This window comes from Lethenteron reissneri, chromosome 71 (genome assembly GCF_015708825.2).
Source record: "Lethenteron reissneri isolate LAM-NWPU_2019-01 chromosome 71, ASM1570882v1, whole genome shotgun sequence".
In the NCBI taxonomy this organism is placed as follows: domain Eukaryota; kingdom Metazoa; phylum Chordata; class Hyperoartia; order Petromyzontiformes; family Petromyzontidae; genus Lethenteron; species Lethenteron reissneri.
The window spans coordinates 1,470,373-1,498,065 of record NC_083849.1 but is presented as its reverse complement, the minus strand read 5'-3'; the positions used below and the strand labels follow the sequence as shown (position 1 = coordinate 1,498,065).

The 27,693-nt window shown below is 46.9% G+C and overlaps 1 protein-coding gene across 2 annotated transcripts in view; it reads left to right on the top strand.

Annotated features, from left to right (window-relative positions):
- The first annotated feature begins 394 nt into the window (after nucleotides 1-394).
- LOC133361110 (serine/threonine-protein kinase N2-like) overlaps nucleotides 395-27,693 on the top strand; it is a 109,519-nt gene continuing 82,220 nt past the window's right edge. For both annotated transcript variants that reach the window (XM_061579944.1, XM_061579942.1), the window contains exon 1: nucleotides 395-438. In XM_061579944.1, coding sequence (XP_061435928.1) covers nucleotides 418-438 — 21 coding nt within the window. In that variant the 5' untranslated portion in view covers nucleotides 395-417. The remainder of the gene's footprint in view (nucleotides 439-27,693) is intronic.

Genomic DNA, 27,693 nt, shown 5'->3' with positions numbered 1-27,693 from the left:
TAACACGAGAAAAGTATTACATAATTTAACATACGATTCTTACTCCTAAATAATCAGTTCAAATATCAATAAGTAGGGGAAGTAAATATCTACAAGGTAATAAAAAATAACACTCAAAATAATGTTACATCTAAATAATTGTTTTAAATATTTTAAACGCGTGAAATAAATAAATGAAACCGACAACGCCAAAAGTTGGACATTTTTGTTTATTTTATAAAACACATTTCACGTACATATACCTCGACAGAAAAAAGTGTCCCGTTTAGACTAAGTGAAAATCAACGAGGATAAATTAAAAAAAACTTTATAAACATTAAAATAAAACAACGAATAAATACAATTATTGCGCTTGTTAAAACACCAAAAATAAATAATAAACTCGCGCCACACACAGAGAGAGAACCCGCGGCGAAGATGGCGGCCGAGTCGGTTCAGGTGAGGAACCCTCAAAACAGCGAATAGTTACCGCCTAACAGCTTTATAAAAATAAACTAAACCCCCCCCCACGCTCGGAGTTAACGACAAGAGGGTGGATACGATAGAAGTGGTACTAATTTAAACGAATTAAAAAAAATATTTTACCTCACGAAACTTCGGGTGTGTGTGTGTCTAACCCCCCCCCCGTTCCCCACACATTTTGAGTTTATTTAACAACGGTAACTCGCTCTAAAGAAAGTTTTAAACTGCGTCTTTCGCCTCCTTCGTCGAACGCCGCCCTCGTGCATTTCTTTTTTGTTCGGCTTATTCTGTTTTGCTGTCGAGGGAAATCGATTATCTTTGCCGAGCGAACACGGAGGGATTTGACGGTCTCGCCTAGTCGCCTCTACCGGGTGAGGTGCGTCGCGGTGGGTAGGGATCTGTAGGCCGCAACGCCCCACCACCACCACCAACACCACCCCACCTCACTCCACTCTTCCTCCTCCGTTCTCCCGTGGGATGCGTACTTTTTGAGAAACATTCGAAACCAATTATCATCGATAAGCAGTTGAGTTATTTGACGCTTTGTTTAGTCGATGTTGATGTCGTCGTTTCAAACGCCCAGTTGAGTTGTGTGGCCCGGTCATCCACTCCGACCAAAAATGGTGAAGTATGACCAATTCTCAGCGGCTACTGCGGGGCACAAATCAATTGTTGTGCTGTACCTCCTATGCTGCCCACCCTTCATCGCACCGGCACTCACCAGCGTGGTGAAGTATGGTTGAATAGCCCCCCCTCCCCTCTCTCCCAGACATGATTATTATTAATCGTTACTGCTATTAAGTAAATAGTGTTCGTGCTAGGGTTCCATTTGATGTGCGTATTGTATAATAGACGCGTTCAGTTTTAAGTTTGATGGAGTTATTGTGCACCCTCACAAACTGATAACTTTTTGATGGGAAAAGTCATCGGAATTAATGTTAAACCGGGAGATGGGGGGGGGTAAGCCCTTCATCTTAACATTCGAAGTCAACTCAATCAAACTCTATTTCTATAGCACTATTCGTGCAAAAAAAAGAATGCAATAGAATAGTGACGTGTTGTATTATGGCCTGCGTTCAGTCGTGTTTGTTAGCGGTCTTCAAGGTACGCAATGTTACTGTTGAAATCCCATTCGTTTCAGTGGTGGAGTGGGGCTTGCAACAACAACAACGCTCTTTCGAAACGCAACAACGAGAATTATCCAAACGAGATGCGTTTTTCATCAAACCCACTTTAGGATGATAAAAAAGGCGATGTGACGTGGGCAAGCGTATGCACAAGTCCAGTACAACAATGTACATCACTAGTGTGTAGTGTAGTGTGTATAGTAGTGTAGTATACTAGTACAGCACTCGTGTGTAGTGTATTGTGTATAGTAGTGTAGTATACTAGCACAGCACTAGTGTGTAGTGTATTGTGTATAGTAGTGTAGTATACTAGTACAGCACTAGTGTGTAGTGTATTGTGTATAGTAGTGTAGTATACTAGTACAGCACTAGTGTGTAGTGTATTGTGTATAGTAGTGTAGTATACTAGTACAGCACTAGTGTGTAGTGTAGTGTGTATAGTAGTGTAGTATACTAGTACATCACTAGTGTGTAGTGTATTGTGTATAGTAGTGTAGTATACTAGTACAGCACTAGTGTGTAGTGTATTGTGTATAGTAGTGTAGTATACTAGTACAGCACTAGTGTGTAGTGTAGTGTGTATAGTAGTGTAGTATACTAGTACAGCACTCGTGTGTAGTGTATTGTGTATAGTAGTGTAGTATACTAGTACAGCACTAGTGTGTAGTGTGTATAGTATAGTATACTAGTACAGCACTAGTGTGTAGTGTATTGTGTATAGTAGTGTAGTATACTAGTACAGCACTAGTGTGTAGTGTAGTGTGTATAGTATTGTAGTATACTAGTACAGCACTAGTGTGTAGTGTATTGTGTATAGTAGTGTAGTATACTAGTACAGCACTAGTGTGTAGTGTATTGTGTATAGTAGTGTAGTATACTAGTACAGCACTAGTGTGTAGTGTGTATAGTATAGTATACTAGTACAGCACTAGTGTGTAGTGTGTATAGTATAGTATACTAGTACAGCACTAGTGTGTAGTGTATTGTGTATAGTAGTGTAGTATACTAGTACAGCACTAGTGTGTAGTGTATTGTGTATAGTAGTGTAGTATACTAGTACAGCACTAGTGTGTAGTGTATTGTGTATAGTAGTGTAGTATACTAGTACAGCACTAGTGTGTAGTGTATTGTGTATAGTAGTGTAGTATACTAGTACAGCACTAGTGTGTAGTGTATTGTGTATAGTAGTGTAGTATACTAGTACAGCACTAGTGTGTAGTGTATTGTGTATAGTAGTGTAGTATACTAGTACAGCACTAGTGTGTAGTGTATTGTGTATAGTAGTGTAGTATACTAGTACAGCACTAGTGTGTAGTGTAGTGTGTATAGTAGTGTAGTATACTAGTATAGCACTAGTGTGTAGTGTATTGTGTATAGTAGTGTAGTATACTAGTACAGCACTAGTGTGTAGTGTAGTGTGTACAGTAGTGTAGTATACTAGTACAGCACTAGTGTGTAGTGTATTGTGTATAGTAGTGTAGTATACTAGTACAGCACTAGTGTGTAGTGTGGTGTGTATAGTAGTGTAGTATACTAGTACAGCACTAGTGTGTAGTGTATTGTGTATAGTAGTGTAGTATACTAGTACAGCACTAGTGTGTAGTGTAGTGTGTACAGTAGTGTAGTATACTAGTACAGCACTAGTGTGTAGTGTATTGTGTATAGTAGTGTAGTATACTAGTACAGCACTCGTGTGTAGTGTAGTGTGTATAGTAGTGTAGTATACTAGTACAGCACTAGTGTGTAGTGTAGTGTGTATAGTAGTGTAGTATACTAGTACAGCACTAGTGTGTAGTGTATTGTGTATAGTAGTGTAGTATACTAGTACAGCACTAGTGTGTAGTGTATTGTGTATAGTAGTGTAGTATACTAGTACAGCACTCGTGTGTAGTGTATTGTGTATAGTAGTGTAGTATACTAGCACAGCACTAGTGTGTAGTGTATTGTGTATAGTAGTGTAGTATACTAGTACAGCACTAGTGTGTAGTGTGTATAGTAGTGTAGTATACTAGTACAGCACTAGTGTGTAGTGTAGTGTGTATAGTAGTGTAGTATACTAGTACAGCACTAGTGTGTAGTGTATTGTGTATAGTAGTGTAGTATACTAGTACAGCACTAGTGTGTAGTGTATAGTAGTGTAGTATACTAGTACAGCACTAGTGTGTAGTGTAGTGTGTATAGTAGTGTAGTATACTTGTACAGCACTAGTGTGTAGTGTATTGTGTATAGTAGTGTAGTATACTAGTACAGCACTAGTGTGTAGTGTAGTGTGTATAGTAGTGTAGTATACTAGTACAGCACTAGTGTGTAGGGTATTGTGTATAGTAGTGTAGTATACTAGTACAGCACTAGTGTGTAGTGTAGTGTGTATAGTAGTGTAGTATACTAGTACAGCACTCGTGTGTAGTGTAGTGTGTATAGTAGTGTAGTATACTAGTACAGCACTAGTGTGTAGTGTAGTGTGTATAGTAGTGTAGTATACTAGTACAGTACGCCGGTGTGTTGGAGAGCCACAAATCTGCCTGTCGCCTGATGAAGCTGGTTGTAATTACTGGCGAAACGTCGTACTCCGATTGTAAATGTTGTGGCTCTTGGTTCCAACACACCGGTGTGCTGTACTAGTATACTACACTATACACTACACTATATACTACGCTATACACAATACACTACTCTACACAATATGTTTACATGACACTAAACTTTACTAATTGGCTTTGTCGTGTGGTGGCGGGTTTAACGACACATTTATATATTCACGCGATTTAACCCAACAAAACCTGTATCGTGGTTATAAATTCGTGGCAGTCTTATTGTCTTCCACTAACAGCGTAGCGCCCCACAGCAGCCTAAATGCCTACCTGTTGTGCTTGTTGGGACATCCATCCCATGCACAGTCCAGGCTCCAACAAAAATGCCCTGCTTAGCTTTTTTTTTTACTCCCAGAGATTTGATGAGATCAGGCGCATTCGGAGTGATTTGGCCCATAGGCTTTTGTCTAACGATGCAGTTATGAACATCAGCGTAATCTAAATGGGTCCTTTTTGTTAGTGTTCAAAGTTATGAAAAACAATTGAATTCCTTGCAAAAAGTTTCCTATTTGGTGTTTGAACGTCTTATAATACCTCCATAATGTAGGTTCAATGTATAACGACACGTTTATATTGATGCGATCTAACCCAAAAAAATCTATATTATGGATGATATTGGTCGCGAAAGCTTACTACGTGTTAATCCTAACACCTCTTGTATTGGCAGAAAAAAGTAAAACCTATTGTTTTTTCATTCAATGTAATCTATTTGTGGGTGTGCTGCGACTATACCTACATTTGTAGGCTTCGTTGCGAATTCCAAAAAACTGAGTTTGGCTTCGTGTGAGAGGATGTGGGGTTGGGGGTGGGGTTGGGGGTGAGGTTTATGACACTCAAAAGTGTCCACACAGATGGATTCTAGAATTCACGACTTCATCTCCTGGCCACGTTAGGAGGCCGAGCCTACGACACCAACCAGTCTGCCGTCCACAAAGCAAACCGGGCAACAACCAGCTTCAGCCCTGCTCAATTTGAGTACGAGATAATACTTTATTGTCTATGGGAAGAATCCGATAAGCTCACAAAGCTCGCTTTTCTTTCTCTCCCACAGATGCCCATTACAATTTGATCGTAGGCCACTTTGTTGAATTGCACAATAGAGTACTGTTTTTGCTTAATCGCTTTACTATGCACTTTTCACGTGACCTTTGGTACGATTTGCTGGGTTTTTTTAACCTCCGATTATTGTACGGCTCTCTCGGCGCGTCTGCCGGTTGCGCCCCCCGCGTGTCGTTCGGCGCCTTGTCCGACGTTTTTGCTCCACGTGCTGGGAGCTTCTTCAGGAACCGATTTTGGTCTTCTTCAGGATGTGTAAATGTTGTGGGTTTTTTTGAAACGAATATTTGTTTTAACTGTCTAAGTTGAATTCCCAATCAAGGCTAGCATCAGTGGCATCGTGCCTTTATCAGATGCACTACTGCATCCGTCTGGAACGCTCTTCCTTCTGATATTAGGAAGCCACTGGAGCTATATACTTTTACATAATCTAGATTGAAAACTCATTGTTTTAGAACTGCTTGTAGTTGTGTTTAGTTAGTTGTCCTTCACCCTCGCCTTCCGATTAGCACGGTTGGATACGTGTGGTGCGAAATAAGTTCTACATAATACGTGCGTACATAAGAGTATGGGTTTCTGTGGGTCTCTGGATCTTTTTGGACTTTATGGGTCTCTTTCCGATGTTAGGAAGCTACTCGGAGCTGTGCACTTTTAAATCAAGGTGTAAAACTAATTTCTTTCAAACAGCTTTTAGTGTTTCGTTTGTTTATACTTCCTCCCCACCGCGCCTCCGATTACCACGGTTGGCTACGTAAATTCTGGGCCCTGCCGTAGGAATGTGGAATTTCTATTCCCACCAATAGATAAGAGATGGCCTGCCGAGCACTTATTTCGAGTGTGGTTGAAGTGGCAGGCTGCGTTATGACTTTGAGCGACTTTTTTTTAGCAACTACCCTGGCAAAGGTCACGCGGTGGCTATGAGATGTTAACCACCTCGTCTTGTATACAGGAAGTTGTGGGTTCGATGTCGACCCTGACTCCTGTTGTATGTTTTGAGTTTGAATGTCCCTCTCCTTGTGGTCGTGCGAACTTTTCTCCCAATCCTCCTATTTTTTCCCCTCCACATTTTATCATCAACGTCACGCGTTTAAGAGTATTCGCCAGGTATAAATTCACACGTGGTGATGATGATGAGCCACTTCGTTGAGCTATTATTTGCGAGAGCCAGGTCGCTTCTGAAAACGAGCTGTATAATAGAGCAGTGGGCCTTACTTACCTGGTAAAATACAAGTTTGTAGTGTTTATAATAGTTGAGTAAATTTCACTTCAACGTGTCGCCCACCTGCTATCATGCTCGCTTGGACTGTGAGAATGGTAGCACCTTCAAGTTTGATCCAGTGGTTTTAATTTCTATCAGAATTGTTGGTTTTTTTTTACACGCTTTTATTGAACTCACTCTGTCTGTTGTTGTTGTCGTTGTTGTTGTATCCTCAAATCTCGTAACTCAATTTTAACCCACTTCCCAATGTGGTATCGACTGCAAACTTGGTATACTTATGTCATACTGATGACAATACTATATTCTATCATACAAAATAAAAAATAGATTTTTTTAAACATAATTTTTTTATATTATGTTTCGGCTTGGGTCTAATTGTCTACGTTCAACTGACGTTGGCTGTAATTGCCCACGGTCCCTTACGTTACGGCAAGCTTCGGGACCACTTCCTGGGGTCATGGAGTTCTTCCATTACTACAGTACTTTCATCTTTACGATGTGACGATCAATATACTGCTAGCCGTCTTCAGGTGAAGCTGAAGACGGCTGCTTGCGTTGTGGCCGTAATAAAATAATAAAAATAAAACCTAATAAAATAATTCTCACGACGTTTCGGCCACAACGCAAGCAGCCATTTTCAGGTGAAGCTGAAGACGGCTGCTTGCGTTGTGGCCGAAACGTCTTCAGGTGAAGCTGAAGACGGCTGCTTGCGTTGTGGCCGAAACGTCTTCAGGTGAAGCTGAAGACGGCTGCTTGCGTTGTGGCCGAAACGTCGTGAGAATTATTTTATTATGTTTTATTTTTATTATTTTATTAATTCCTTTCTACGTGACTTTACCGAAAGAACCAAGAAGATGAATCCCTGCAGTCACGCAAGCTTTAAACCAACAAGCAGTTCTGAAGAAATGAGTGTCAAGCTCGATGATTTGAAAGTGGATAGCGTTCCAGACGTCCGCGGAAGCGCCACGTGAAAGCGCCGCGCGATGCCGGTGACTGCCTTTGTTCGGTTTCCTCTCCCCAACAATATTATCAGGTCAGCCATTTGTGTTGTTCATTCATACCCACCAACTATTTTTGATCTTCCTATGTACACCGCAGTCTGCAATAAGGTTACTGAATTACCTTGGTCTTTGATTGCAGGCGGTGGTGTTGGGAGTAGCAAAAGCTTGTGTCGTGAATTGTCTTGGTTTTGAAGATGGTTGTGGTTTACACCATTGGAACCTCATTTGCCAGTAAAAAATATGATAATTGTTTTTTTACCCTTTTATCTGGCAAACAAAACTGACACCTTTTTTTTTTACAAGGAGTCACGTTTGCATTGAACACAATACCTGCGGTCGGAATGCAAACAAACACCACAACTCTGGTAATGTATGTGCACTGTCCTTGAAATTGATTGGTCCACACCCGAGACAGCTTTTCTTAGAGCCTAGTCTCACATGGTGTTGGACCAGATGACGGCCAAAAGGCGCACAACTCAAAGACAATGCACCACCTCGGTCTGCGGCTTCATTCGATCTGTTTAATCTCGTCACAGTCACTCACGTCTTGGTCCCCGGTAGGCTCCTAGTCAGAATCGGAATTCTTTTTTGCGCTGCAGGAATCCAGTGAGCTATCAAGCGCTTCATCCACAGATGTCCAGTAGTTAGCAGAGGTTGCAACCGGGTACCCGATACCCGTACCCTACCCGATACCCGGCTACCCGTACCCAGCCGGGTACGGGTAGCCGTTTGCGACCCTGGTGAGGCCGGGTACGGGTACGGGTGGGCCGTGAGTTACTGGTGAGTCACCGTTTGTCACTCATTTCCCAACGTCTTGTCTCTTCTCACGATTCAAGTTCCTAGAATCAACCCACCCGCGCCTGCAACATGGCTTCATCCCAGATGTCGCAATCGGGTACCCGATACCCGTACCCTAGCCGGGTATCGGGTAGGGTACGGGTACCCGATTTCGACCCTGGTGTGGCCGGGTACGGGTAAGGAATCAAAACCCGTTTGCGACCTCTGGTAGTTAGTAGTCATCATCGCGCCTTGGTGATGTTCCGTCCGCTCGTAGCCACCGTCGGCTGAAATAAAATAAAAGAAACTTAATATAAAAAACACTTCCTTGACGAAGACTTGTTATCGCTTGTGTTTGTTTTTTTAAAACGGAATACAGTAAAACCACTGGGCCTCGGCCGTGTGTGCAGCTGTGGAAGTGAGTGATACAGTAAATTTAGCTGTGACGGTCCCACCTGATGACTGGAGACTTGTGTTGCCTCCGAAACGTCATGATTTTTTTTTCTATGATTATTTCTATTATTTATTTTTACCTACGTGACTTTACCGAAAAAACCTGAGAGTAGGTGGTGGGGGGGTGGGGGTTGGTCCTTGCAGGCCTGAAGTGGCGTTGTTCCCCATTGCAGTGAGATGACAACGGAGGAGGTGGTGATGGTGGTGTTGGTGGCTGATGCAGGCCGGGGGCTTCACGCGACCTGCTTCTTGGTGGGGGGGAGGAAGGCTCACAGCAGAGGTCGCAAACGGGTTTTGATTCCTTACCCGTACCCGGCCGCACCAGGGTCGTTAACGGGTACCCGTACCCGGCCGGGTACGAGTACCCGTACCCTACCCGAAATGAGTGACAAACGGTTACTCACCGGTGACTCACTGCCTACCCGTACCCGTACCCGGCCGCACCAGGGTCGCAAACAGGTACCCGTACCCTTACCCGGCCGGGTACGGGTACCTGTACGCTTCCCGTACCCTACCCGAAATGAGTGACAAACAGTTACTCACCGGTGACTCACGGCCTACCCGTACCCGTACCCGGCCGCACCAGGGTCGCAAACGGGTAACCGTACCCGGCTGGGTACGGGTACCCGTACGCTACCCGTACCCTACCCGAAATGAGTGACAAACGGTTACTCACCAGTGACTCACGGCCTACCCGTACCCGGCCGCACCAGGGTCGCAAACGGGTATCGGGTAGGGTACGGGTATCGGGTCCCCGGTTGCGACCTCTGGCTCACAGTGGCACAAATCCCGCATTAAAAAAATTAATCGTGACGGCCACGTGGCTCTGTGCGCGTGTTCTTTTTTGTCTTGCAGTTGCTAAGCACGGCGGGGCGAGGTGGGGGGGGGGTAGCGGCAAAGGGGGTCTTAAGGCCAGTTCAGTTAACCAGAGTGGGATGCCATGGACGGAGCCAGAGTGTGGGGAGACAGTGGAAGGCATGAGGGCAATCGTCAAGTTTATCTTCCGAGGCCAACGTTTCCGTTGATATCGGATCCAGCACTCGACAGCTTCACTCCCATTCTCGTCTTCTTATCTGATACAGAGATGTGTGTGTGTGTATATATAGAACGTCTCATTCCGGGTTGCTTCACAACAATTGTAAAGAAGAAATGTAAGTAAGATCGATAGTGGTGGGTTGAGGTGTTATAAGTTATTTGGGTTTGTTTTTATTACTACAAGTGCTGGTGGTGGTGTAGTAGGTTAGGAGTACAGGTGGGAGAGGCTAAGGAGGGGTAGGGGTACTGATAGGAATAGGGGTAGTGATAGGAATAGGGGTAGTGATAAAGGTAGGGGTAGTGATAGGGATAGTGATGGGGGTAGTAATAGGGGTAGTGATAGTGGTTGGGGTAGTGATAGGGGTAGGGTTAGTGAAAAGGGTTGTGGTACTGATAGGAATACGGTATTAATAGTGGTAGTGATTGGGTTGGGGTAGTGATAGGGTTGGGGTAGTGATAGGCATAGGGTATTAATAGTGGTAGTGATTGGGTTGGGGTAGTGATAGGGTTGGGGTAGTGATAGGCATAGGGTATTAATAGTGGTAGTGATTGGGTTGGGGTAGTGATAGGGGTAGGGTTAGTGATAGGGGTATGGTTAGTGATAGGGGTAGTGATAGGGGTCATGATAGGGGTAGTGATAGGGGTTGTGGTACTGATAGGAATAGGGTAGTGATAGTGGTAGTGATAGGGGTTGTGGTACTGATAGGAATAGGGTATTAATAGTGGTAGTGATTGGGTTGGGGTAGTGATAGGGATAGGGTTAGTGATAGTGATAGGGGTAGTGATAGGGGTATGGTTAGTGATAGGGGTAGTGATAGGGGTATTGATAGGGGTTGGGGTACTGATAGGAATTGGGTATTAATAGTGGTAGTGATTGGGTTGGGGTAGTGATAGTGATAGGGGTAGTGATAGTGATAGGGGTAGTGATAGGGTTAGTGATAGGGGTATTGATAGGGGTTGTGGTACTGATAGGAATAGGCTAGTAATAGGGGTAGCGATTGGTTTGTGGCACTGATAGGAATAGGGTAGTAATAGTGGTAGTGATTGTGTTGGGGTAGTGATAGTGTTGGGGTAGTGATAGGGTTGGGGTAGTGATAGGAATAGGGTAGTAATAGTGGTAGTGATAGGGGTAGTGGTACTGATAGGAATAGGGTAGTAATAGGGGTAGCGATAGGTTTGGGGTAGGCATGGTATAATGGGCGGGTGAGAGCAGAGTGAGTAGCAGTAGCGTGGTGGGTTATTGTCGAGGAGATGGGAGTTGTTTGAAGGGAGGAACTGACGCAGGTTAGTGAAAATGATTGTTTTAGGGGCCGTCCATAAATGACGTCACGCACCTGGGGGGGGGGGGGGTCAGACATTTGTGACGATGTGTGACGAGGGGGGGGGGGTTGGGGTTTGAGAAATGGTGCGTCGCATCAAAATGCGCAACTTTAAATAAATATAGACAACACGTTCTACTTAATTAAATTGACGTTTTAATAAATGTTTTCCCCTGCAACATCAAGAGTGTAGCGCCACATTAAATACACACTACAATGACAACAGTTTATAGCGATTTGAAGCATGTTTTATGTTTTGGGGAGGGGGGCAGAGCTTTGTGACGTCATATTTGAGGGGGGTCTGACTTTTTGTGACGTCGTGTGACGAAAGGGGGGGAGTCAAAAATCGTCCAAAATCGCGTGACGTCATTATGGACGGCCCCTAATGGTGCAGTCATTTGCCTACCTATCACTCTTCTATCGCTGCTACTACCACCACCACCACCACGGTTGGTGTTCGCGTGAACTTCACCCGTTGATTTCCTCTTCCCGCAGTGTTCACGTCTTGGACTTAGAAGGCTGCCGGTTTCGTCTCATCCACACTGCTTCACCACCAGACTGCAGATCACAACAGCACTCGCACACTCGCCCCACCCAATTACTCTTGGCTATTCGTTTAAGCTACTAAAACTATTTTTTATTTTACCCACTGAGCTATAGAGTACATCCTTTTCAGAAGCGACCCGGCCACGGATGATAGCTGAAAGAACAAGTGGCTTATCACGTGAAAATTTAGAGTAGCAGCCGAATATTCCAAACGGGTTAGATCGCGTTTAAATATCTAAATGTCTTCTTGGTTCTTTCGGTAAAGTCACGTAGAATGGAAATATTAAAATAATAAAAATAAAACATTATAAATTAGAGAATGATTTTATTATGTTTTATTTTATTTTATTATTTCCATTCTACGTGACTTTACTGATAAAACCAAGAAGATGAATCCCTGCAGTCACGAAAGCTTTAAATCGAAATATCTAAATGTGTCGTTAAACCCGCCACCACCCGTCACAGCCAATTAGTAAGGTTTGCCACGTTAACAGAACGTGCCAATTCGTTACTAGTACAGCACACCGGTGTGTTGATTTTACAATGTGGAGGGGAAACACCTTGAGGACCCGGAGAAATATCCACGCAACCACGCGGAGAACACACAAACTCCAAATATACTACAACAGGCATCACGGTCGGGATCGAACCCACAAACTCCTGCATACCAGGCGAGGTAGTTAACATCTCCTAGCCACCGCTGGCGCCCTCTGCCAGGGTAGTTGCTCAAAGTTATAACACAGACGGCCGCGGTAGCGCATCTGAAACGCGCGATGCCACCGGCGTTAGCCTCGCTTGGGAATTGAACTCGGACACGGGTAAAACAATAAGTATAACCCGTAAAAACAAAGTTTTTCACTCTAAATCCTTTATATGCGTGGCGGCTAGAGTCCTCTCGTCCTCTGGCTTGAGATGGCTGCCACCTATGGGTCAGATGATTGTCTGCCAGTATTAAGCAATTGGTAATTAAATATTTAATTTGTTTTCCCTAAACAGTGTAAAATTTAGGAATTTTTTTTCACAAACATTAATTGTCACGCACAACGAGTCTGTGTGCAAAATGTCAGCTCGATTGGATCACGGGAAGTGGGTTAAAAAACGACCGAAAGGTTTGCACGGTCGTAAGCAAGCATGCAAGCAAGCGAACTTAATATAAAGGATTTAAAAATAGCACCGCTCACTCACGCAATCGCTCAACCGCTCACCCGCTCACCAACACCGTAGGTCACAACACTTCTCTGTCTGCATCTTGACGCACACCGCTCCACTTTGGAATTCCACCTCCCGTGGTCCGTCTCTTTTCCCATGTTCCGACAACTTTGCTCAATTTGACGGAACGTGTGAAATCGATGACTGTTGCCGACTGCGTTGTGTTTCGAGCCTCTGGTAGGAGATTATTTCACAGCCATGAGGGTTGCCGCGATACGGTAACGCATCGTAATACCTTGAGCTCCGCTGGAATCATATCGTCCGTATTTCGCAAGATCCCAGTGGCCAGTCGACGACACGACGACTGAACGCGCACCCCACAGACCGAGACTGGTGAGATGTTAACAACCTCGCCTGGTATACAGGAGGTTGTGGGTTCGATCCCGACCCTGACGTCTGCTGTATATTTGGAGTTTGCATCTCTCTCTCATCATCATCACAGTAGCTATGAGATGTTAACTACCTCGCCTGGTATACAGGAGGTCGTGGGTTCGATCCCGACCCTGACTTCTGCTGTATAATTGGTGTTTGCGTGTCTCTCTTATCATCATCACGGTGGCTGAGATGTTAACTACCTCGTCTGGTATACAGGAGGTTGTGGGTTCAATCCCGACCTGACGCCTGCTGTATATTTGGAGTTTGCGGTGTCTCTCTCTCATCATCATCATCACGGTGGCTAGGGGATGTTAACAACCTCGCCTGGTATACAGGAGGTCGTGGGTTCGATCCCGACCCTGACTTCTGCTGTATATTTGGAGTTTGCGTGTCTCTCTCATCGTCATCTTGGTGGCTATGAGATGTTAACTACCTCGCCTGGTATACAGGAGGTTGTGGGTTCAATCCCGACCTGACGCCTGCTGCTGTATATTTGGAGTTTGCGGTGTCTCTCTCTCATCATCATCATCACGGTGGCTAGGGGATGTTAACAACCTCGCCTGGTATACAGGAGGTCGTGGGTTCGATCCCGACCCTGACTTCTGCTGTATATTTGGAGTTTGCGTGTCTCTCTCATCGTCATCTTGGTGGCTATGAGATGTTAACTACCTCGCCTGGTATACAGGAGGTTGTGGGTTCAATCCCGACCTGACGCCTGCTGCTGTATATTTGGAGTTTGCGGTGTCTCTCTCATCATCATCATCACGGTGGCTAGGAGATGTTAACTACCTCGCCTGGTATACAGGAGGTTGTGGGTTCCATCCCGGCCCTGACGTCTGCTGTATATTTGGTGTTTGCGTGTCTCTCTCCCCGCGTCCGCGTGGATTTTTCACCGAGCCCTCCGATTTCTTTCCCCTCCACATTTGGAAACGCACGCTACAAAGTCCCACGTGACGATAAGCCACTTCGTTGGCCTGTCGTTCGTGGCTTCAGAGCTCAGTGGGCCTTACCTGGCAAAATACAAAGTGTAGCAGTCGTAGGCAATTAAAGTCTTACCGGGTCGTTGTCGACCAGACTGAAGACTTCGACTAACCAACCAGACGTTTATCTTCTTGGTTCTTTCGGTAAAGTCACGTAGAAGGGAAATAATAAAGTAATAAAAATCAAACATAATAAAATAATTCTCACGACGTTTCGGCCACAACGCAAGCAGCCGTCCTCAGCTGAAGAACAGGGCTGTCATTCAGACGCTGTCTTTCCGACAGACCTGTTCTTCACCTGAGGACGGCTGCTTGCGTTGTGGCCGAAACGTCGTGAGAATTGTATTTTATTATGTTTTATTTTTATTATTTCCCTTCTACGTGACTTTACCGAAAGAACCAAGAAGATGAATCCCTGCAGTCACAAAAGCTTTAAATCGAAATTTAACCACACGTTTATTACCGCGCTGTTTCAATGGGAAGGGTTATGCGAGGTTGGGGACTTGTGGAGGTTGGAAATGGGGGGGGGGGGGGGGTGTGAAATATGGTTCAGTCAGCATTGCTGCAGCGAGCGAGAGCTCTCCGCTGTTGTGAAAGAAGCTCTGTGACTCTGCGTGTGTGTGTGACGGGCCCTCCCAACTGGTGGAGACTAATGCACAAAGGCACCGATTGATTGTCTGGGCTTGGCCCTGTACCCAGGCTTCGGCCCCAGTTCAGCAGATTTTTTGTTGTTTAATGAATGGTCAAGACTCCGGCAGCTTGGATCGAGTCCATGTTGGGGAGACGGTGTCGTCCCGTCCACCCTTTTGTCTCGCTGCTGTCGTGTCCGGGTTATCGGGAGGAGCGGCGTGGGGGGGGGGGGGTCGTGGTTGTGGCCGTGCCCCCCAACCCACCCGTCCTCGTGTGCCACAGCGGTATTTATTGGAATTAAGATTAGTGCTGCGGGGATTTTTAAAGGTGATGATGGCCAGGTGATTGATTACTAACTTTCTTCTGAATTGCTTTCTGTTCTTCTTCTTTGGTTCTTTCGGTAAAGTCACGTAGAAGGGAAGTAATAAAATAATAAAAATAAAACATAACAAAATAATTCTCACGACGTTTCGGCCACAACGCAAGCAGCCGTCATCAGGTGAAAATCAGGTCTGTCAAGGCGACAGCGTCTTAAATCGAAATTTATGCTTTTTGTTATGTTTAGTTTGTAGCACTTACTACCTCCCCTCCCCTTGCCCCCGCACCTCCGATCAACACGGTTAGCTCTGTACGGTGTGGAAGAAGTTCAACATACACATGAGTGTGGGTCTCTGTGGGTCTCTGTGGGTCTCTGTTGGTTTCTGTGGATCTCTGTGGGTCTCTCTGGGTTTCTGTGGGTCTCTGCTGGTTCTTTGTGGGTCTCTGTGGGTCTCTGTGGGTCTCTGTTGGTCTCTGTGGGTCTCTGTGGGTCTCTGTTGGTCTCTGTGGGTCTCTGTTGGTCTCTGTTGGTCTCTGTGGGTTTCTGTTGGTCTCTGTTGATTCTTTGTGGGTCTCTGTGGGCCTCTGTGGGTCTCTGTTGGTCTCTGTGGGTCTCTGTGTGTCTCTGTGTGTCTCTGTGTGTCTCTGTGGGTCTCTGTGTGTCTCTGTGGGTCTCTTTGGGTCTCTGTGGGTCTCTGTGGGTCTCTGTGGAGGGAGCTGGTAGGAACGTTGGGTTGCTCGGTCAATGGCCAGGGTCAATGGCGGCGTGGTGTATTCTGCAAATATGGCCGACTGTGAGGGCGGGCACAAGCCGGCGTGAGTAGGTTAAACGTTGAGTTTTACAAGGGCACCAAGGGGTTACCAGCCCCTCCCCACCCAGCCCCCACCCAGCCCCACCCTCCCCACCCAGCCCCTCCCCACCCTCCCGGACGGACACAATAATCCCCTGTGGGCTGGTATAACCAGGAGGTTCCTACCAGTAAGAAGTTGTACATACATACCTATGAGTGTGGGTCTTTATGGGTCTCTATGGGTCTCTTCCGATATATATTCGGAAGCCACTGGAGCTATGCACTTTGAAATCATCATCTAGATTGACAAACACTTTTCTTTCGAACTGCTGTCTGTTTAGTTTGTTGTCCTTCCCCCTCGCCCGCTCCTCCGATCAGCGCGGTCGGCTACGTACGCTGCGAAAGAAGTTCAACATACACACGCATACATAATACGTCCCTGCAACACAATCATTAGCGTCACACGTTTGGGTCGTTGGGATCTCCTGCAGACTATGTCCGTGAAGCAAATCACCGGAGTGGTGGTGGCCTTGGGCGATAAGAATTGCACGAATACCCATTGTAAAGAAACTCTTAATTTTTTATTTAAAGCTTTCGTGACTGCAGGGTTTCATATTCTTGGTTCTTTCGGTAAAGTCACGTAGAAGGGAAAAAATCATAATAAAAAAAATATAAAACAATAAAATTCTCACAGCAAGAACATTTTCTTGGTGTGGATTTCACACCTGACGATGGTTGCTTGTGTTGCGGTCGAAACGTCGTGAGAATTGTATTGTTATATATTTATATTATTTTATCTTTTCCCTTCTACGCGACTTTACCGAAATAACCAGGAAATATAAACTCTCAATCGTTGTTACGATTATGACGTGAGGTTTTGCAGTTTGCCCGTTTGATTTGCTGAGCAAGGGTGTGGAAGGGTGACGGTTTTAGTTCACCGGGGCAGTATTCCTCCTGACGTATTGTTATGGACTAGACTTCACCCCAGGGTCAGCACTGTGGCTTCTGTGTGTGGTGATGTCGCAATGTCTGTTATTACAGACAGAGCTATATAATGCGCGCACGAGCGCGTGATGTATTTACGGTGGCTCGCTGTGCTACGGTGGCTCGCTGTGCTACGAACCTGGCGGTCCGGGTTCGATTCCCGCTCAGGAATCTGGTCCTGGGTCTCCCCCTAGGATGGCTCGGCCGCAAATGAGTACCTCGTGTGGTGTGTAAACATCGCTACGAGGGAGACGAAGGCGGTCGGGCGTGTTGCTAGCCTCCCTCTGTACAGCCTTAAGAGACTGTTGGGGCAAGTGCTGTTACACGTCACCCCCATCACCCTCCCCTCCATCCCTTATCACCCTCCCCTCATCCCCCATCACCCTCCCCTCATCCCCCATCACCCTCCCCTCATCCCCCATCACCCTCCCCTCATCCCCCATCACCCTCCCCTCCATCCCCCATCACCCTCCCCTCCATCCTCCCATCACCCTCCCCTCCATCACCCTCCCCTCATCCCCCATCACCCTCCCCTCCATCCCCCATCACCCTCCCCTCCATCCTCCCATCACCCTCCCCTCCATCACCCTCCACTCCATCCCCCATCACCCTCCACTCAAACTCTGAGCACCTATGAAGGCCGGCACGGTACACGAGGGGGTGGGTGGCCAGCACCACGTGCGACCACCTTTGTCTCCCCAGTGGCGATGTTTATTACACACCGTGCCAGGTACTCATTTTGAGGCGGTGTGGACCTTGGGGAGGAGATCCAGGGCCGTTTCAGATAATCGCCACTGGTGTTGGTGGCGGTGAGCGGGAATTAAACTCGGTTCATGGCCGGGTTTCATAGCGCAGGGTGCTAGCCGCTAGGTACAGGAGGTCACGGGACAGACGTAGCAGATGCCATGGGTTGACTGCTGTGCCAGGCTAGGTGCAGGAGGAGGTCACGGGACAGACCCAGCAGATGCCATGGGCTGACTGCTGTGCCAGGCTAGGTGCAGGAGGAGGTCATGGGACACACCTAGCAGATGCCATGGGCTGACTGCTGTGCCAGGCTAGGTGCAGGAGGAGGTCACGGGACAGACCCAGCAGATGCCATGGGTTGACCGACTTAGATGACTGGCCGATGCACTACCTGTGCGCAAAACTGTGCCAGGCTAAGTGCAGGAGGAGGTCACAGGACAGACCCTGCAGGTGCCATGGGCTGACTGCTGTGCTAGGCTAGGTGCAGGAGGAGGTCACAGGACAGACCTAGCAGGTGCCATGAGTTGACTGCTGTGCCAGGCTCGGTGCAGGAGGAGGTCATGGGACAGACCCAGCAGGTGCCATGAGTTGACTACTGTGCCAGGCTAGGTGCAGGAGGAAGTCACGGGACAGACCCTGCAGGTGCCATGAGCTGACTGCTGTGCCAGGCTAGGTGCAGGAGGAGGTCACGGGACAGATCCAGCAGATGTCATGGGCTGACTGCTGTGCCAGGCTAGGTGCAGGAGGAGGTCACGGGACAGACCCAGCAGATGCCATGGGTTGACCGACTTAGATGATTGGCAGTTGTGCCAGCTGTAACCCCTCCCCCCTACTGTGCCAGTAGGGGAGATGCATACAGTAGGAGACACTTGGTCAGATATTTTCCGTCGTGACGCGGGCAAGCAGCCGATGGCGTCGTGGGTCTCCCGACGACACACGCGTTAAAATTAGGCTTCAACTCCTCCGGCACGATATAAGGTGCGCGTGTAATCCAGCCGTCGTAAGGTTTTTCCACACGGGTCCTGTCATTTTGTTCTTAAATCCACTTTCGCTGACCGTATATTATTTTCTTGGTTCTTTCGGTAAAGTCACGTAGAAGGAAAATAATAAAATAATAAAAATAAAACATAATAAAATACAATTCTCACGACGTTTCGGCCACAACGCAAGCAGCCGTCTTCAGGTGAAGAACAGGTCTGTCGAGAAGACAGCGTCTGAATGACTTCCCGACAGACCTGTTCTTCACCTGAGGACGGCTGCTTGCGTTGTGGCCGAAACGTCGTGAGAATGATTTTATTATGTTTTATTTTTATTATTTTATTACTTCCCTTCTACGTGACTTTACCGAAAGAACCAAGAAGATGAATCCCTGCAGTCGCGAAAGCTTTACATCGAAACGTATATTATTTGTCCATGACACGCGCCTGATGATTCCTCCATCGCGAGTTAAAGCCCCGATAGTGTCGTGGTGTGGCCAAGCCTGCTTGCTTTTCCACTTTTATGATGTCTCTAACGTGCGTATGATCTCTGCATTTTAATTATTGATGATATACACGCCAACGCCGGGTGACTTCTTGGCAGTGGTGAGACTTGGCGAGGCCTACGGTGGGGTAAATAAAAGACAAAAGATCCCCCGTGTTGAAGCCTTTAACAGGATGTTAGGGCAAGTTCTGTTATTGTTAATGTTAGCATTGTACACGCAGAGGTGGTGTGATCAGCGCCCCATACCTGATCCGCTTTATCTCCTCAGTGCTGATGTTTACACACTGCACCGGGTATTTATTCTGAGTCAACTTAGGGAAGTCCCCATGACCATCTTCTTGGTTCTTTCGGTAAAGTCGCGTAGAATGGAAATAATAAAATAATAAAAATAAAACATAATAAAATATAATTCTCACGACGTTTCGGCCACAACTCAAGCAGCCGTCCTCAGGTGAAGAACAGGTCTGTCAGAACGACAGTTCATATTTGTCACCGATCTTGGCCGTGAGTGGGATTCGAACCTGGGCTGCCGGGTTCGTAGCGAGTGCGCCAACCACTACACTAGCTCACTGTCACGTAAACAACAACAACCGCCATTCGCCACTAAGTGGCGGTGACGTCACCACGACGCTTGTGCCAGGCCATGTGCACCTTGAGGCCACCTGAAGTGTCGAACGCCCGCTGGCAGGAGGTCACAGGTCAGACCCAGGTGCCACGGGTCGACTGACTGAGATGACTGGCTGATGCACCACCTGTGCCCCCTACTGTGCCAACTTGCTGTGCTTTAGCCACCCGGCGCTCCGCTCGTTGTTGTCAGCGTCGCTCCTCCGCCCTCCGTTGTTGTTAGAGGGCGACTGCCTCCAACTGCCCAGTAGCGTCCTTCACGAGCCTCCTCCACAGAGGCCGATCATGACACCGCTGGTACCAGTCATCGGCAAGTCTCACTCACACTCTCTCACACACACAGACACTCGTACAGACTCTGCCTCTCACACACACGCAGACAGTCGCACAGACTCGCGCCCACACACACACAGACGTTGCACGGCCTACGGGCGTATGACACTCGCCGCATTTCAATCAGCGCCAACGCGACCACGAACAGGGATGCCTGGGGAGTTGGGACGTGTACTAACACACTCGCCTCTCTGACCCCCCCCCCCCCCCGCGTTCCCTCCTTGGCCTCCTCGCCACGCAGATAGGGCTGTGGCAATATCACCGTTACAGTGCAGTACGATTTAGAGACGGTCTTTCCGATTTATTAAACTAATCGCTTACCGATTATAATCGGTTGGTTCACTCTTCCAATGATCTGTATCGATTCCTCTACCGGTTATCGGTTAGATCACTCTTCACTCTCTCTCTTGTTCATCCATCATAGTTGATGATGACCATGGCACGATTGTCATTTTGTTGGGTTTTGATGAGTGCGCAGATGGCTAAACCGGCCAATACGAGCCCCCTATCACAATCACTATCCCTAACCCAATCATTACCCCTAACCCAATCACTATCACTACCCCCAACCCTATCACTACCCCTATCACTACCCCTAACCCAATCACTACCCCTAACCCAATCACTATCACTACCCCTAACCCAATCACTATCACTACCCCCAACCCAATCACTATCACTACCCCCAACCCAATCACTACCCCTATCACTATCACTACCCCCAACCTTATCACTACCCCTATCACTATCACTACCCTGAACCCAATCACTATCACTACCCCCAACCCAATCACTACCCCTATCACTACCCCAACCCAATCACTAACCCAACCCCTGTCACTAGGCCTACACCTATCACTACCCCAACTCCTATCACTACCACAACCACTCTCACAACCCCTATCATCACCCCTACCACCCCACCTTAACCACTCCCACCTGTTCTCCTCACTGTCACCATAACTGCACCACCACCACCACTTTCAATAACAACAGCAACAACCCCGCTCCTGGTTATCGTATCAGCCACTCTCTCACCTCATGTCCAATCGTCTAACCGTTGCAAAGCGCCTCGGAATGAGGCGCCACGCATCAATCCGGGCGAGATGTAATGTCAGTCGGGACAGCCAGCGGGGCGTGGGCTGGACGCGTCAAGAGTCGGGACCTTAAATTTCGATTGAAAGCTTTCGTGACTGCAGGGATTCATCTTCTTGGTTCTTTCGGTAAAGTCATCACGTAGAAGGGAAGTAATAAAATAATAAAATAAAACCCCCCGCCCACCTCCTACGCATTTCACAAGTAGTACTAATCACATACCTACATTTTCATAAATATGCTAAATTCCTCTTGATATGCAAATTATTTTGTCATGGCGCCCTTCCCCCCTTCCAACCCAGCTTAAATCTACGCTCCAAGCGTGTTGGTGTTTCATTTAGACGCTGTCTCCCCGACAGACCTGGTCTTCACCTGAGGACGGCTGCTTGCGTTGTGGCCGAAACGTCGTGAGAATTATTTTATTATGTTTTATTTTTATTATTTTATTACTTCCCTTCTACGTGACTTTACCGAAAGAACCAAAAAGATAAGTCGGGACCTTGGCGACACTTAAGAGGCCACCGTGCGGAGAGAGAATCTGTCGGAGAGCGCGTCCATCGCCGGAGATGGAGCGTTCTAAATCGGCTCGTGGGCTGGAGCCAGGTTGACGATCAAGTGGATGGCTGGGGGAGGCCTTCATCCAGCAGTGGATTGACCACCGCTGATGATGATAAATTGGATTGGGGAAGCGTTGATTCGGCAGTGGATTGACAATGCCTGCTGGCCTGCTGATGATGATTTTGGATTGGGGATGCGTTGATTCGGCAGTGGATTGACCATGTCTGCTGATGATGATGATTTTGGATTGGAGATACGTTGATTCGGCAGTGGATTGACAATGCGTGCTGATGATGATGATAAATTGGATTGGGGATGCGTTGATTCGGCAATGGATTGACCATGCCTGCTGATGATGACGATAATGATGATTTTGGATTGGGGATGCTTTGATTTGGCAGTGGATTGACCATGCCTGCTGATGATGATGATTTTGGATTGGGGATGTGTTGATTCGGCAGTGGATTGACCATGCCTGCTGATGATGATGATTTTGGATTGGGGATGCGTTGATTTGGCAGTGGATTGACCATGCCTGCTGATGATGATTTTGGATTGGGGATGTGTTGATTCGGCAGTGGATTGACCATGCCTGCTGATGATGATGATGATTTAGTCTTGGGGAGGCCTCCATTCAGCAGTGGGTAGACCACGGCTGATGATGATGAGGATATTGGTGAAGTTGTACACTTCGGAATTGTAACCCAAATTCTAGCTGTCTCGGGTGTGGACCAATCAACTTCAAGGACAGTGCACACATTGTCAGAGTTGTGTGTTTTTTGTTTGCGTTCCAACCGCAGGTATTGTGGTCAATGCAAACATGACTTCTTGTAAAAAAAAAGGTGTCCGTTTTGTTTGCCAGATAAAAGGGTAGAAAAAACAATTATCAGATTTTGCTACTGGCAAAGAAGGTTCCAATGGTTTAAATGCTTACCCCAAGCTCTCATACTCTGATGGTGCATTGTCTTTGAGTTGTGCGCCTTTTGGCGTCATCTGGTCCAACACCATGTGAGACTAGGCTCTAAGAAAAGTTGTCTCGGGTGTGGACCAATCAATTTCAAGGACAGTGCATACATTATCAGAGTTGTGTGTTTTTTTGTTTGCATTCCGACAGCAGGTATTGTGGTCAATGCAAACATGACTCCTCGTAAAAAAAAGGTGCCAGTTTTGTTGCCAGATAAAAGGGTAAAAAAAACAATTATCATATTTTGCTACTGCCAAAGGAGGTTCCAATGGTGGTATGCAACAGTCTGTCTTGGCAGCAGGCCACGCTTTCTCACTTGATGATGGACGCTTGTGTTGCGCCCGAAACGTCGTGATTTATTTTATGTGATACCTACGTGACTTTACCGAAAGAACCACGAGTATGGTACGCAGGAGTTTGTGGGTTTTGCTGCCCGACCCGTGACGCCCGTAGATGCGGCGTTTTGCGTGTCTCTACTCGTGTCTCTACCCCCGCGGGGATGTTTTCGCAGGTCCTCTCCAGTTTTTTTCCCCTCCACATTTAGAATTCGAGCGCTTTGAGGCGGTGTTCTTCACTGATTTTCAGAGGAGGGGGGGCGAGGAGGGCTCCACTTTGGCCGATAAGACACCGTCAGTGTGAGGACCGCCGCACGTTGGTGATGATGATGATGGGGGGGGTTCATATTCTTGGGTTTTTTCGGTAAAGTCACGTAGGTAAAACATTTAAATTAATAAAAGTAAAATAAAAAAAATCACGAAGTTTCGGAGGCAACACAAGCTTCCGTCTTCAGGTGGAACCGTCACAGCACGATAGCTGTATCAAGTAAGATACAGCACGATAGCTGTATCAAGTAACCAGTCTACACAACAAAGGCTCATTCCTAGCAGCGTGCTTCAGCCGCACCGAACCTCACAATAATAATATCCAGGGGTCTACCTTGGCTCCTCCCACCCTCAACCAGTATATATACAAGGACTGTTTTCTTGGAATTTTTCTTACTTGATACAGCTGTCGTTTCTCGGTGGGACTTACCTGGTAAAATAAGAATATATAAAAAAAACTTTTTTTTAAACACGCTTTAATTAAATGTACCGTACTAGTAAGGGAAGAACTCCAGGAAGTGGCCCCGAAGCTTATATATATATTTTATGATGGAATATAGTATTGTCATCAGTATGACATAAGTATAGCAAGTTTGCAGTCGATACCACATTGGGAAGTGGGTAAAAATTGAGTTACAAGATTTGAGGATACACCAACAGACAGAGTGAGTTAAATAAAAGTGTGTAATGTAATAAGAAAGAGTTTATGTTTTTTTATACTCTTAGGTTTTTTCGGTAAAGTCACGTAGGTAAAAAAGAAATAATAAAATTTTATTATTTTATTTCTATTATTTTTTCTATATTTATTTTTATTATTATTATTTATTTTTTACCTACGTGACTTTACAGAAAAAACCCAAGAGTATGAATTCTTGCAGTCACGAAAAACTTCAAATCTAGAATTATAATTTTTTTTCAGTTTGTTTTAAAAGAAATACAAAAATTCGTTTGAGTTTAACCACAGCGGTTTGTGCGTCCGAAAACCCGGCCTGGAATCCAAAGATCTCAGCGGTTACCGACCCCTCGTCTGTGACCTCTGAGTTACCCGGCCTCCCCCAGTTTCATTAATTCATTAAATCTTCAAAAACAACAGAAAAATGTTGTTCTGTTGGTGGGCGAGCGAGGCGAGCGAGTGAGCGAAGCCGCTGGGTTTTTTGGCATTCCTCAAATGGCCCCCCCCCCTCTCCACACTCTCCTCCCTTTCCTCCCAAATAGCGGGGGGGGGGGGGTTGTTTTATTTATATCTGCTTTGATAAAAAAAAATGAACCCGTAAAAACAAAGTTTTTCACTATAAATCCTTTATATGCGTGGCGGCTGGAGTCCTCTCGTCCTCTGGCTTGAGATGGCTGCCACCTATGGGTCAGATGATTGCCTGCCACCATTAAGCAATTGGTAATTAAATATAAAAAAAAATTCCTAAAATGTTTAAAATTTAGGAACAAAAATGTTCACGAAAATAAATTGTCACGCACAACGAGTCTGTGTGCAAATGTCAGCTCGATCGGATCACGGGAAGTGGGTTAAAAACGACCGAAAGATTTGCACGGTCCTAAGCGCGCAAGCAAGTGAACTTAATATAAAGGATTTAAAAATGTATTCGTATATCTTAAGACGTTGTGCGTGTGCCTTGGTTGGGAGTGGTGGTGCAGCGGTTAGCGCTACGCTGCGCTACGAACCCGGCGGACCGAGTTCGATTCCCGCTCACGGCCAACACCACCGGTGACAATTATCTGAACAGGTCCTGGGTCTCCCCTAGGTCGACGCAGCCTCAAATGAGTACCCGGTGCAATGTGTAAACATTGCCAGTGGGGAGACAAAGGCGGTCGGGCGTGGTGCTGGCCACCCACCCCCTCGTGTGCTGTTCCAGCCTTCATAGGTGCTCGCAAACAGCACTTGCCCCTACAGTCTGTTAAGGCTACACGCGGGATCTTTGCCTTTCAAGCGGTTTGCTTGACGCTGGATTCGTGCCAATCACCCAGAGCGTGGTGTTAGAGACTCCACGGGTGCCCTGAGGTGACGATTATCTGAACCGGTTTCTGGGCCTCCCCTAGGTCGACTCGGCCTTAAGATGACCTGGTGCAGTCTGTAAATATGGCCGCCGGGGAGATAAAGGCGACCAGGCGTAGTGTGTCCCGTGCAGCACTTGCCCCCACAGTCCGTGAAGGCTACACGGGGCATCTTTGTCTTGTATGAGTCTGGGGAAGCCATCTTACTGAGGGGTATGTTGTACGGGGAAGCCATCTTGCTCAAGGGAGCTGTCATCACTGTGGGTAGCCATCTTAGTAAGGTGGAAATGTCTTGAGTGTGGAATCCATCTTGTTCAGGGGAGAATATGTACTGTACAGAATAATCTTATTAAGGGGAATTGTTATAACTGGGGAGCCGCTTTACGACGGGGCTCCACATAGCCCATGTGTAGTGGTGTGTCTTGTAGTGTATAGTAGTGTAGTGTATAGTGTAGGGTATAGTAGTGTAGTGTATAATGTAGTGTTTAGTGTAGGGTATAGTAGTGTAGTATAGTGTAGTATATAGTGTAGTGACTACACTATATACTACACTATACACTATACAGTGTAGTGTATAGTGTAGGGTATAGTAGTGTAGAGTAGAAACCCTCTTAACGACCTCCTCTGTTAACGAGCCCAATGTGCAGTGTATAGTATAGTGTAGTATATAGTGTGTTGTATAGTAGTGTATAGTGTAGTGGATAGTGTAGTGTATAGTAGTGTGTAGTGTAGTGTATAGTGTAGTGTATAGTGTAGTGTATAGTAGTGTAGTACGGGTAGGGTACGGGTATCGGGTACCCGATTGCGACCTCTGGGATGAAGCCATGTTGCAGGCGCGGGTGGGTTGATTCTAGGAACTTGAATTGTGAAAAGAGACAAGACGTTGGGAAATGAGTGACAAACGGTGACTCACCAGTGACTCACGGCCTACCCGTATCCGGCCGGGTACGGGTAGCCGGGTATCGGGTAGGGTACGGGTATCGGGTACCCGGTTGCGACCTCTGGCAGTGGGTATCACGCGGCACGTCAAAGTGCGGCGCTGCAACGCGCGCGTTGCCCCTGCGGTGTCGGTCTGGCAGCGGCGATAGCTCAACTTTTTATCGGCGCCCTCTTAAACGGTCGCCCTTGCAGTTTCCAACTTCGCCGTGGCTTTATTATCGGACGTAAGTTTGCTGACACGTTAATGGGAGCGCGGACAGTTGTGGTGGTGGTGGTGGCGGTGATGATGATGGGGCACTTTCAAGAGGTCGGGGGTTGATGGCGGGGAAGGGTGGAGGGAGGGAGGGAGGCAGTGGGGCTGGTGATACGCTTGACTGGCGATGTTGCTGCTGGTGATGATGTTGGTGTGGTGATGGCGGGGAGCGGTAGTGTAGCGGTCAGCGCTACGCTACGAACCTGGCAACCCGGGTTCGATTCCCGCTCACGGCCAACACCCATCGGTGGCGATTATTTGAACCGGTCCTGAGCCTCCCCTAGGTCGACTCGGCCTCAAATGAGTACCTGGTGCGATGTGTAATCATCGCCACTGGGGAGACAAAGGCGGCCGGGCGTGGTGTTGGCCACCCACCCCCTCGTGTGCCGTGCTGGCCTTTATAGGTGCTTGCTAACAGCACTTGCCCCTACAGTCTGTTTTACGTGGGATCTTTGTCTTGTTAATGTTGATGGCGGTTGTTGCTACTTGTGGTGGTGTTTCGCGGGGGGGTGATGGTGGTGTTGCCGGTGGTGGTGACGGTGATATTTGTGTGGCGATGGTGGCGATGAAGGAAGGTGGTGGGGCGAGTGGCAATGTCGTTTGAGAGCGGCACTGTGTTTCAAGCGCCTGACTAGCGTCGTGCCGTGTGTGGTTTTGTGCTGTGCATCGTATAGTTTCGTGTCGAACTTGAACCCACGTCTAATAAAAAAAAAATGCTCCTTGGGCTTAATGCGCATGGAGTTCTTCACCTGCTTTGTTTGAGCACCGAAACAAGGCCAGAGTTGACCTGTGTTGAAATAACGGTGCCGACGCTACGCTCCCTCAGAAAGGGTCCCGTGCATCGCTGATGGGATGTGTGTGTGTGTATGAGAGACGGACATGAGCCCTATTTTCTTGGTTCTTTCGGTAAAGTCATCACGTAGAAGGGAAGTAATAAAATAATAAAAACAAAACATGATAAAATAATTCTCACGACGTTTCGGCCACAACGCAAGCAGCCGTCCTCAGGTGAAGAACAGGTCTGTCGGGAAGACAGCGTCTGAATTCAGACCTACTCTTTGTTCATTCAGACGCTGTCTTTCCGACAGACATGTTTTTCACCTGAGGACGGCTGCTTGCGTTGTGGCCGAAACGTCGTGAGAATGATTTTATTATGTTTTATTTTTATTATTTTATTATTTCCCTTCTACGTGACTTTACCGAAAGAACCAAGAAGATG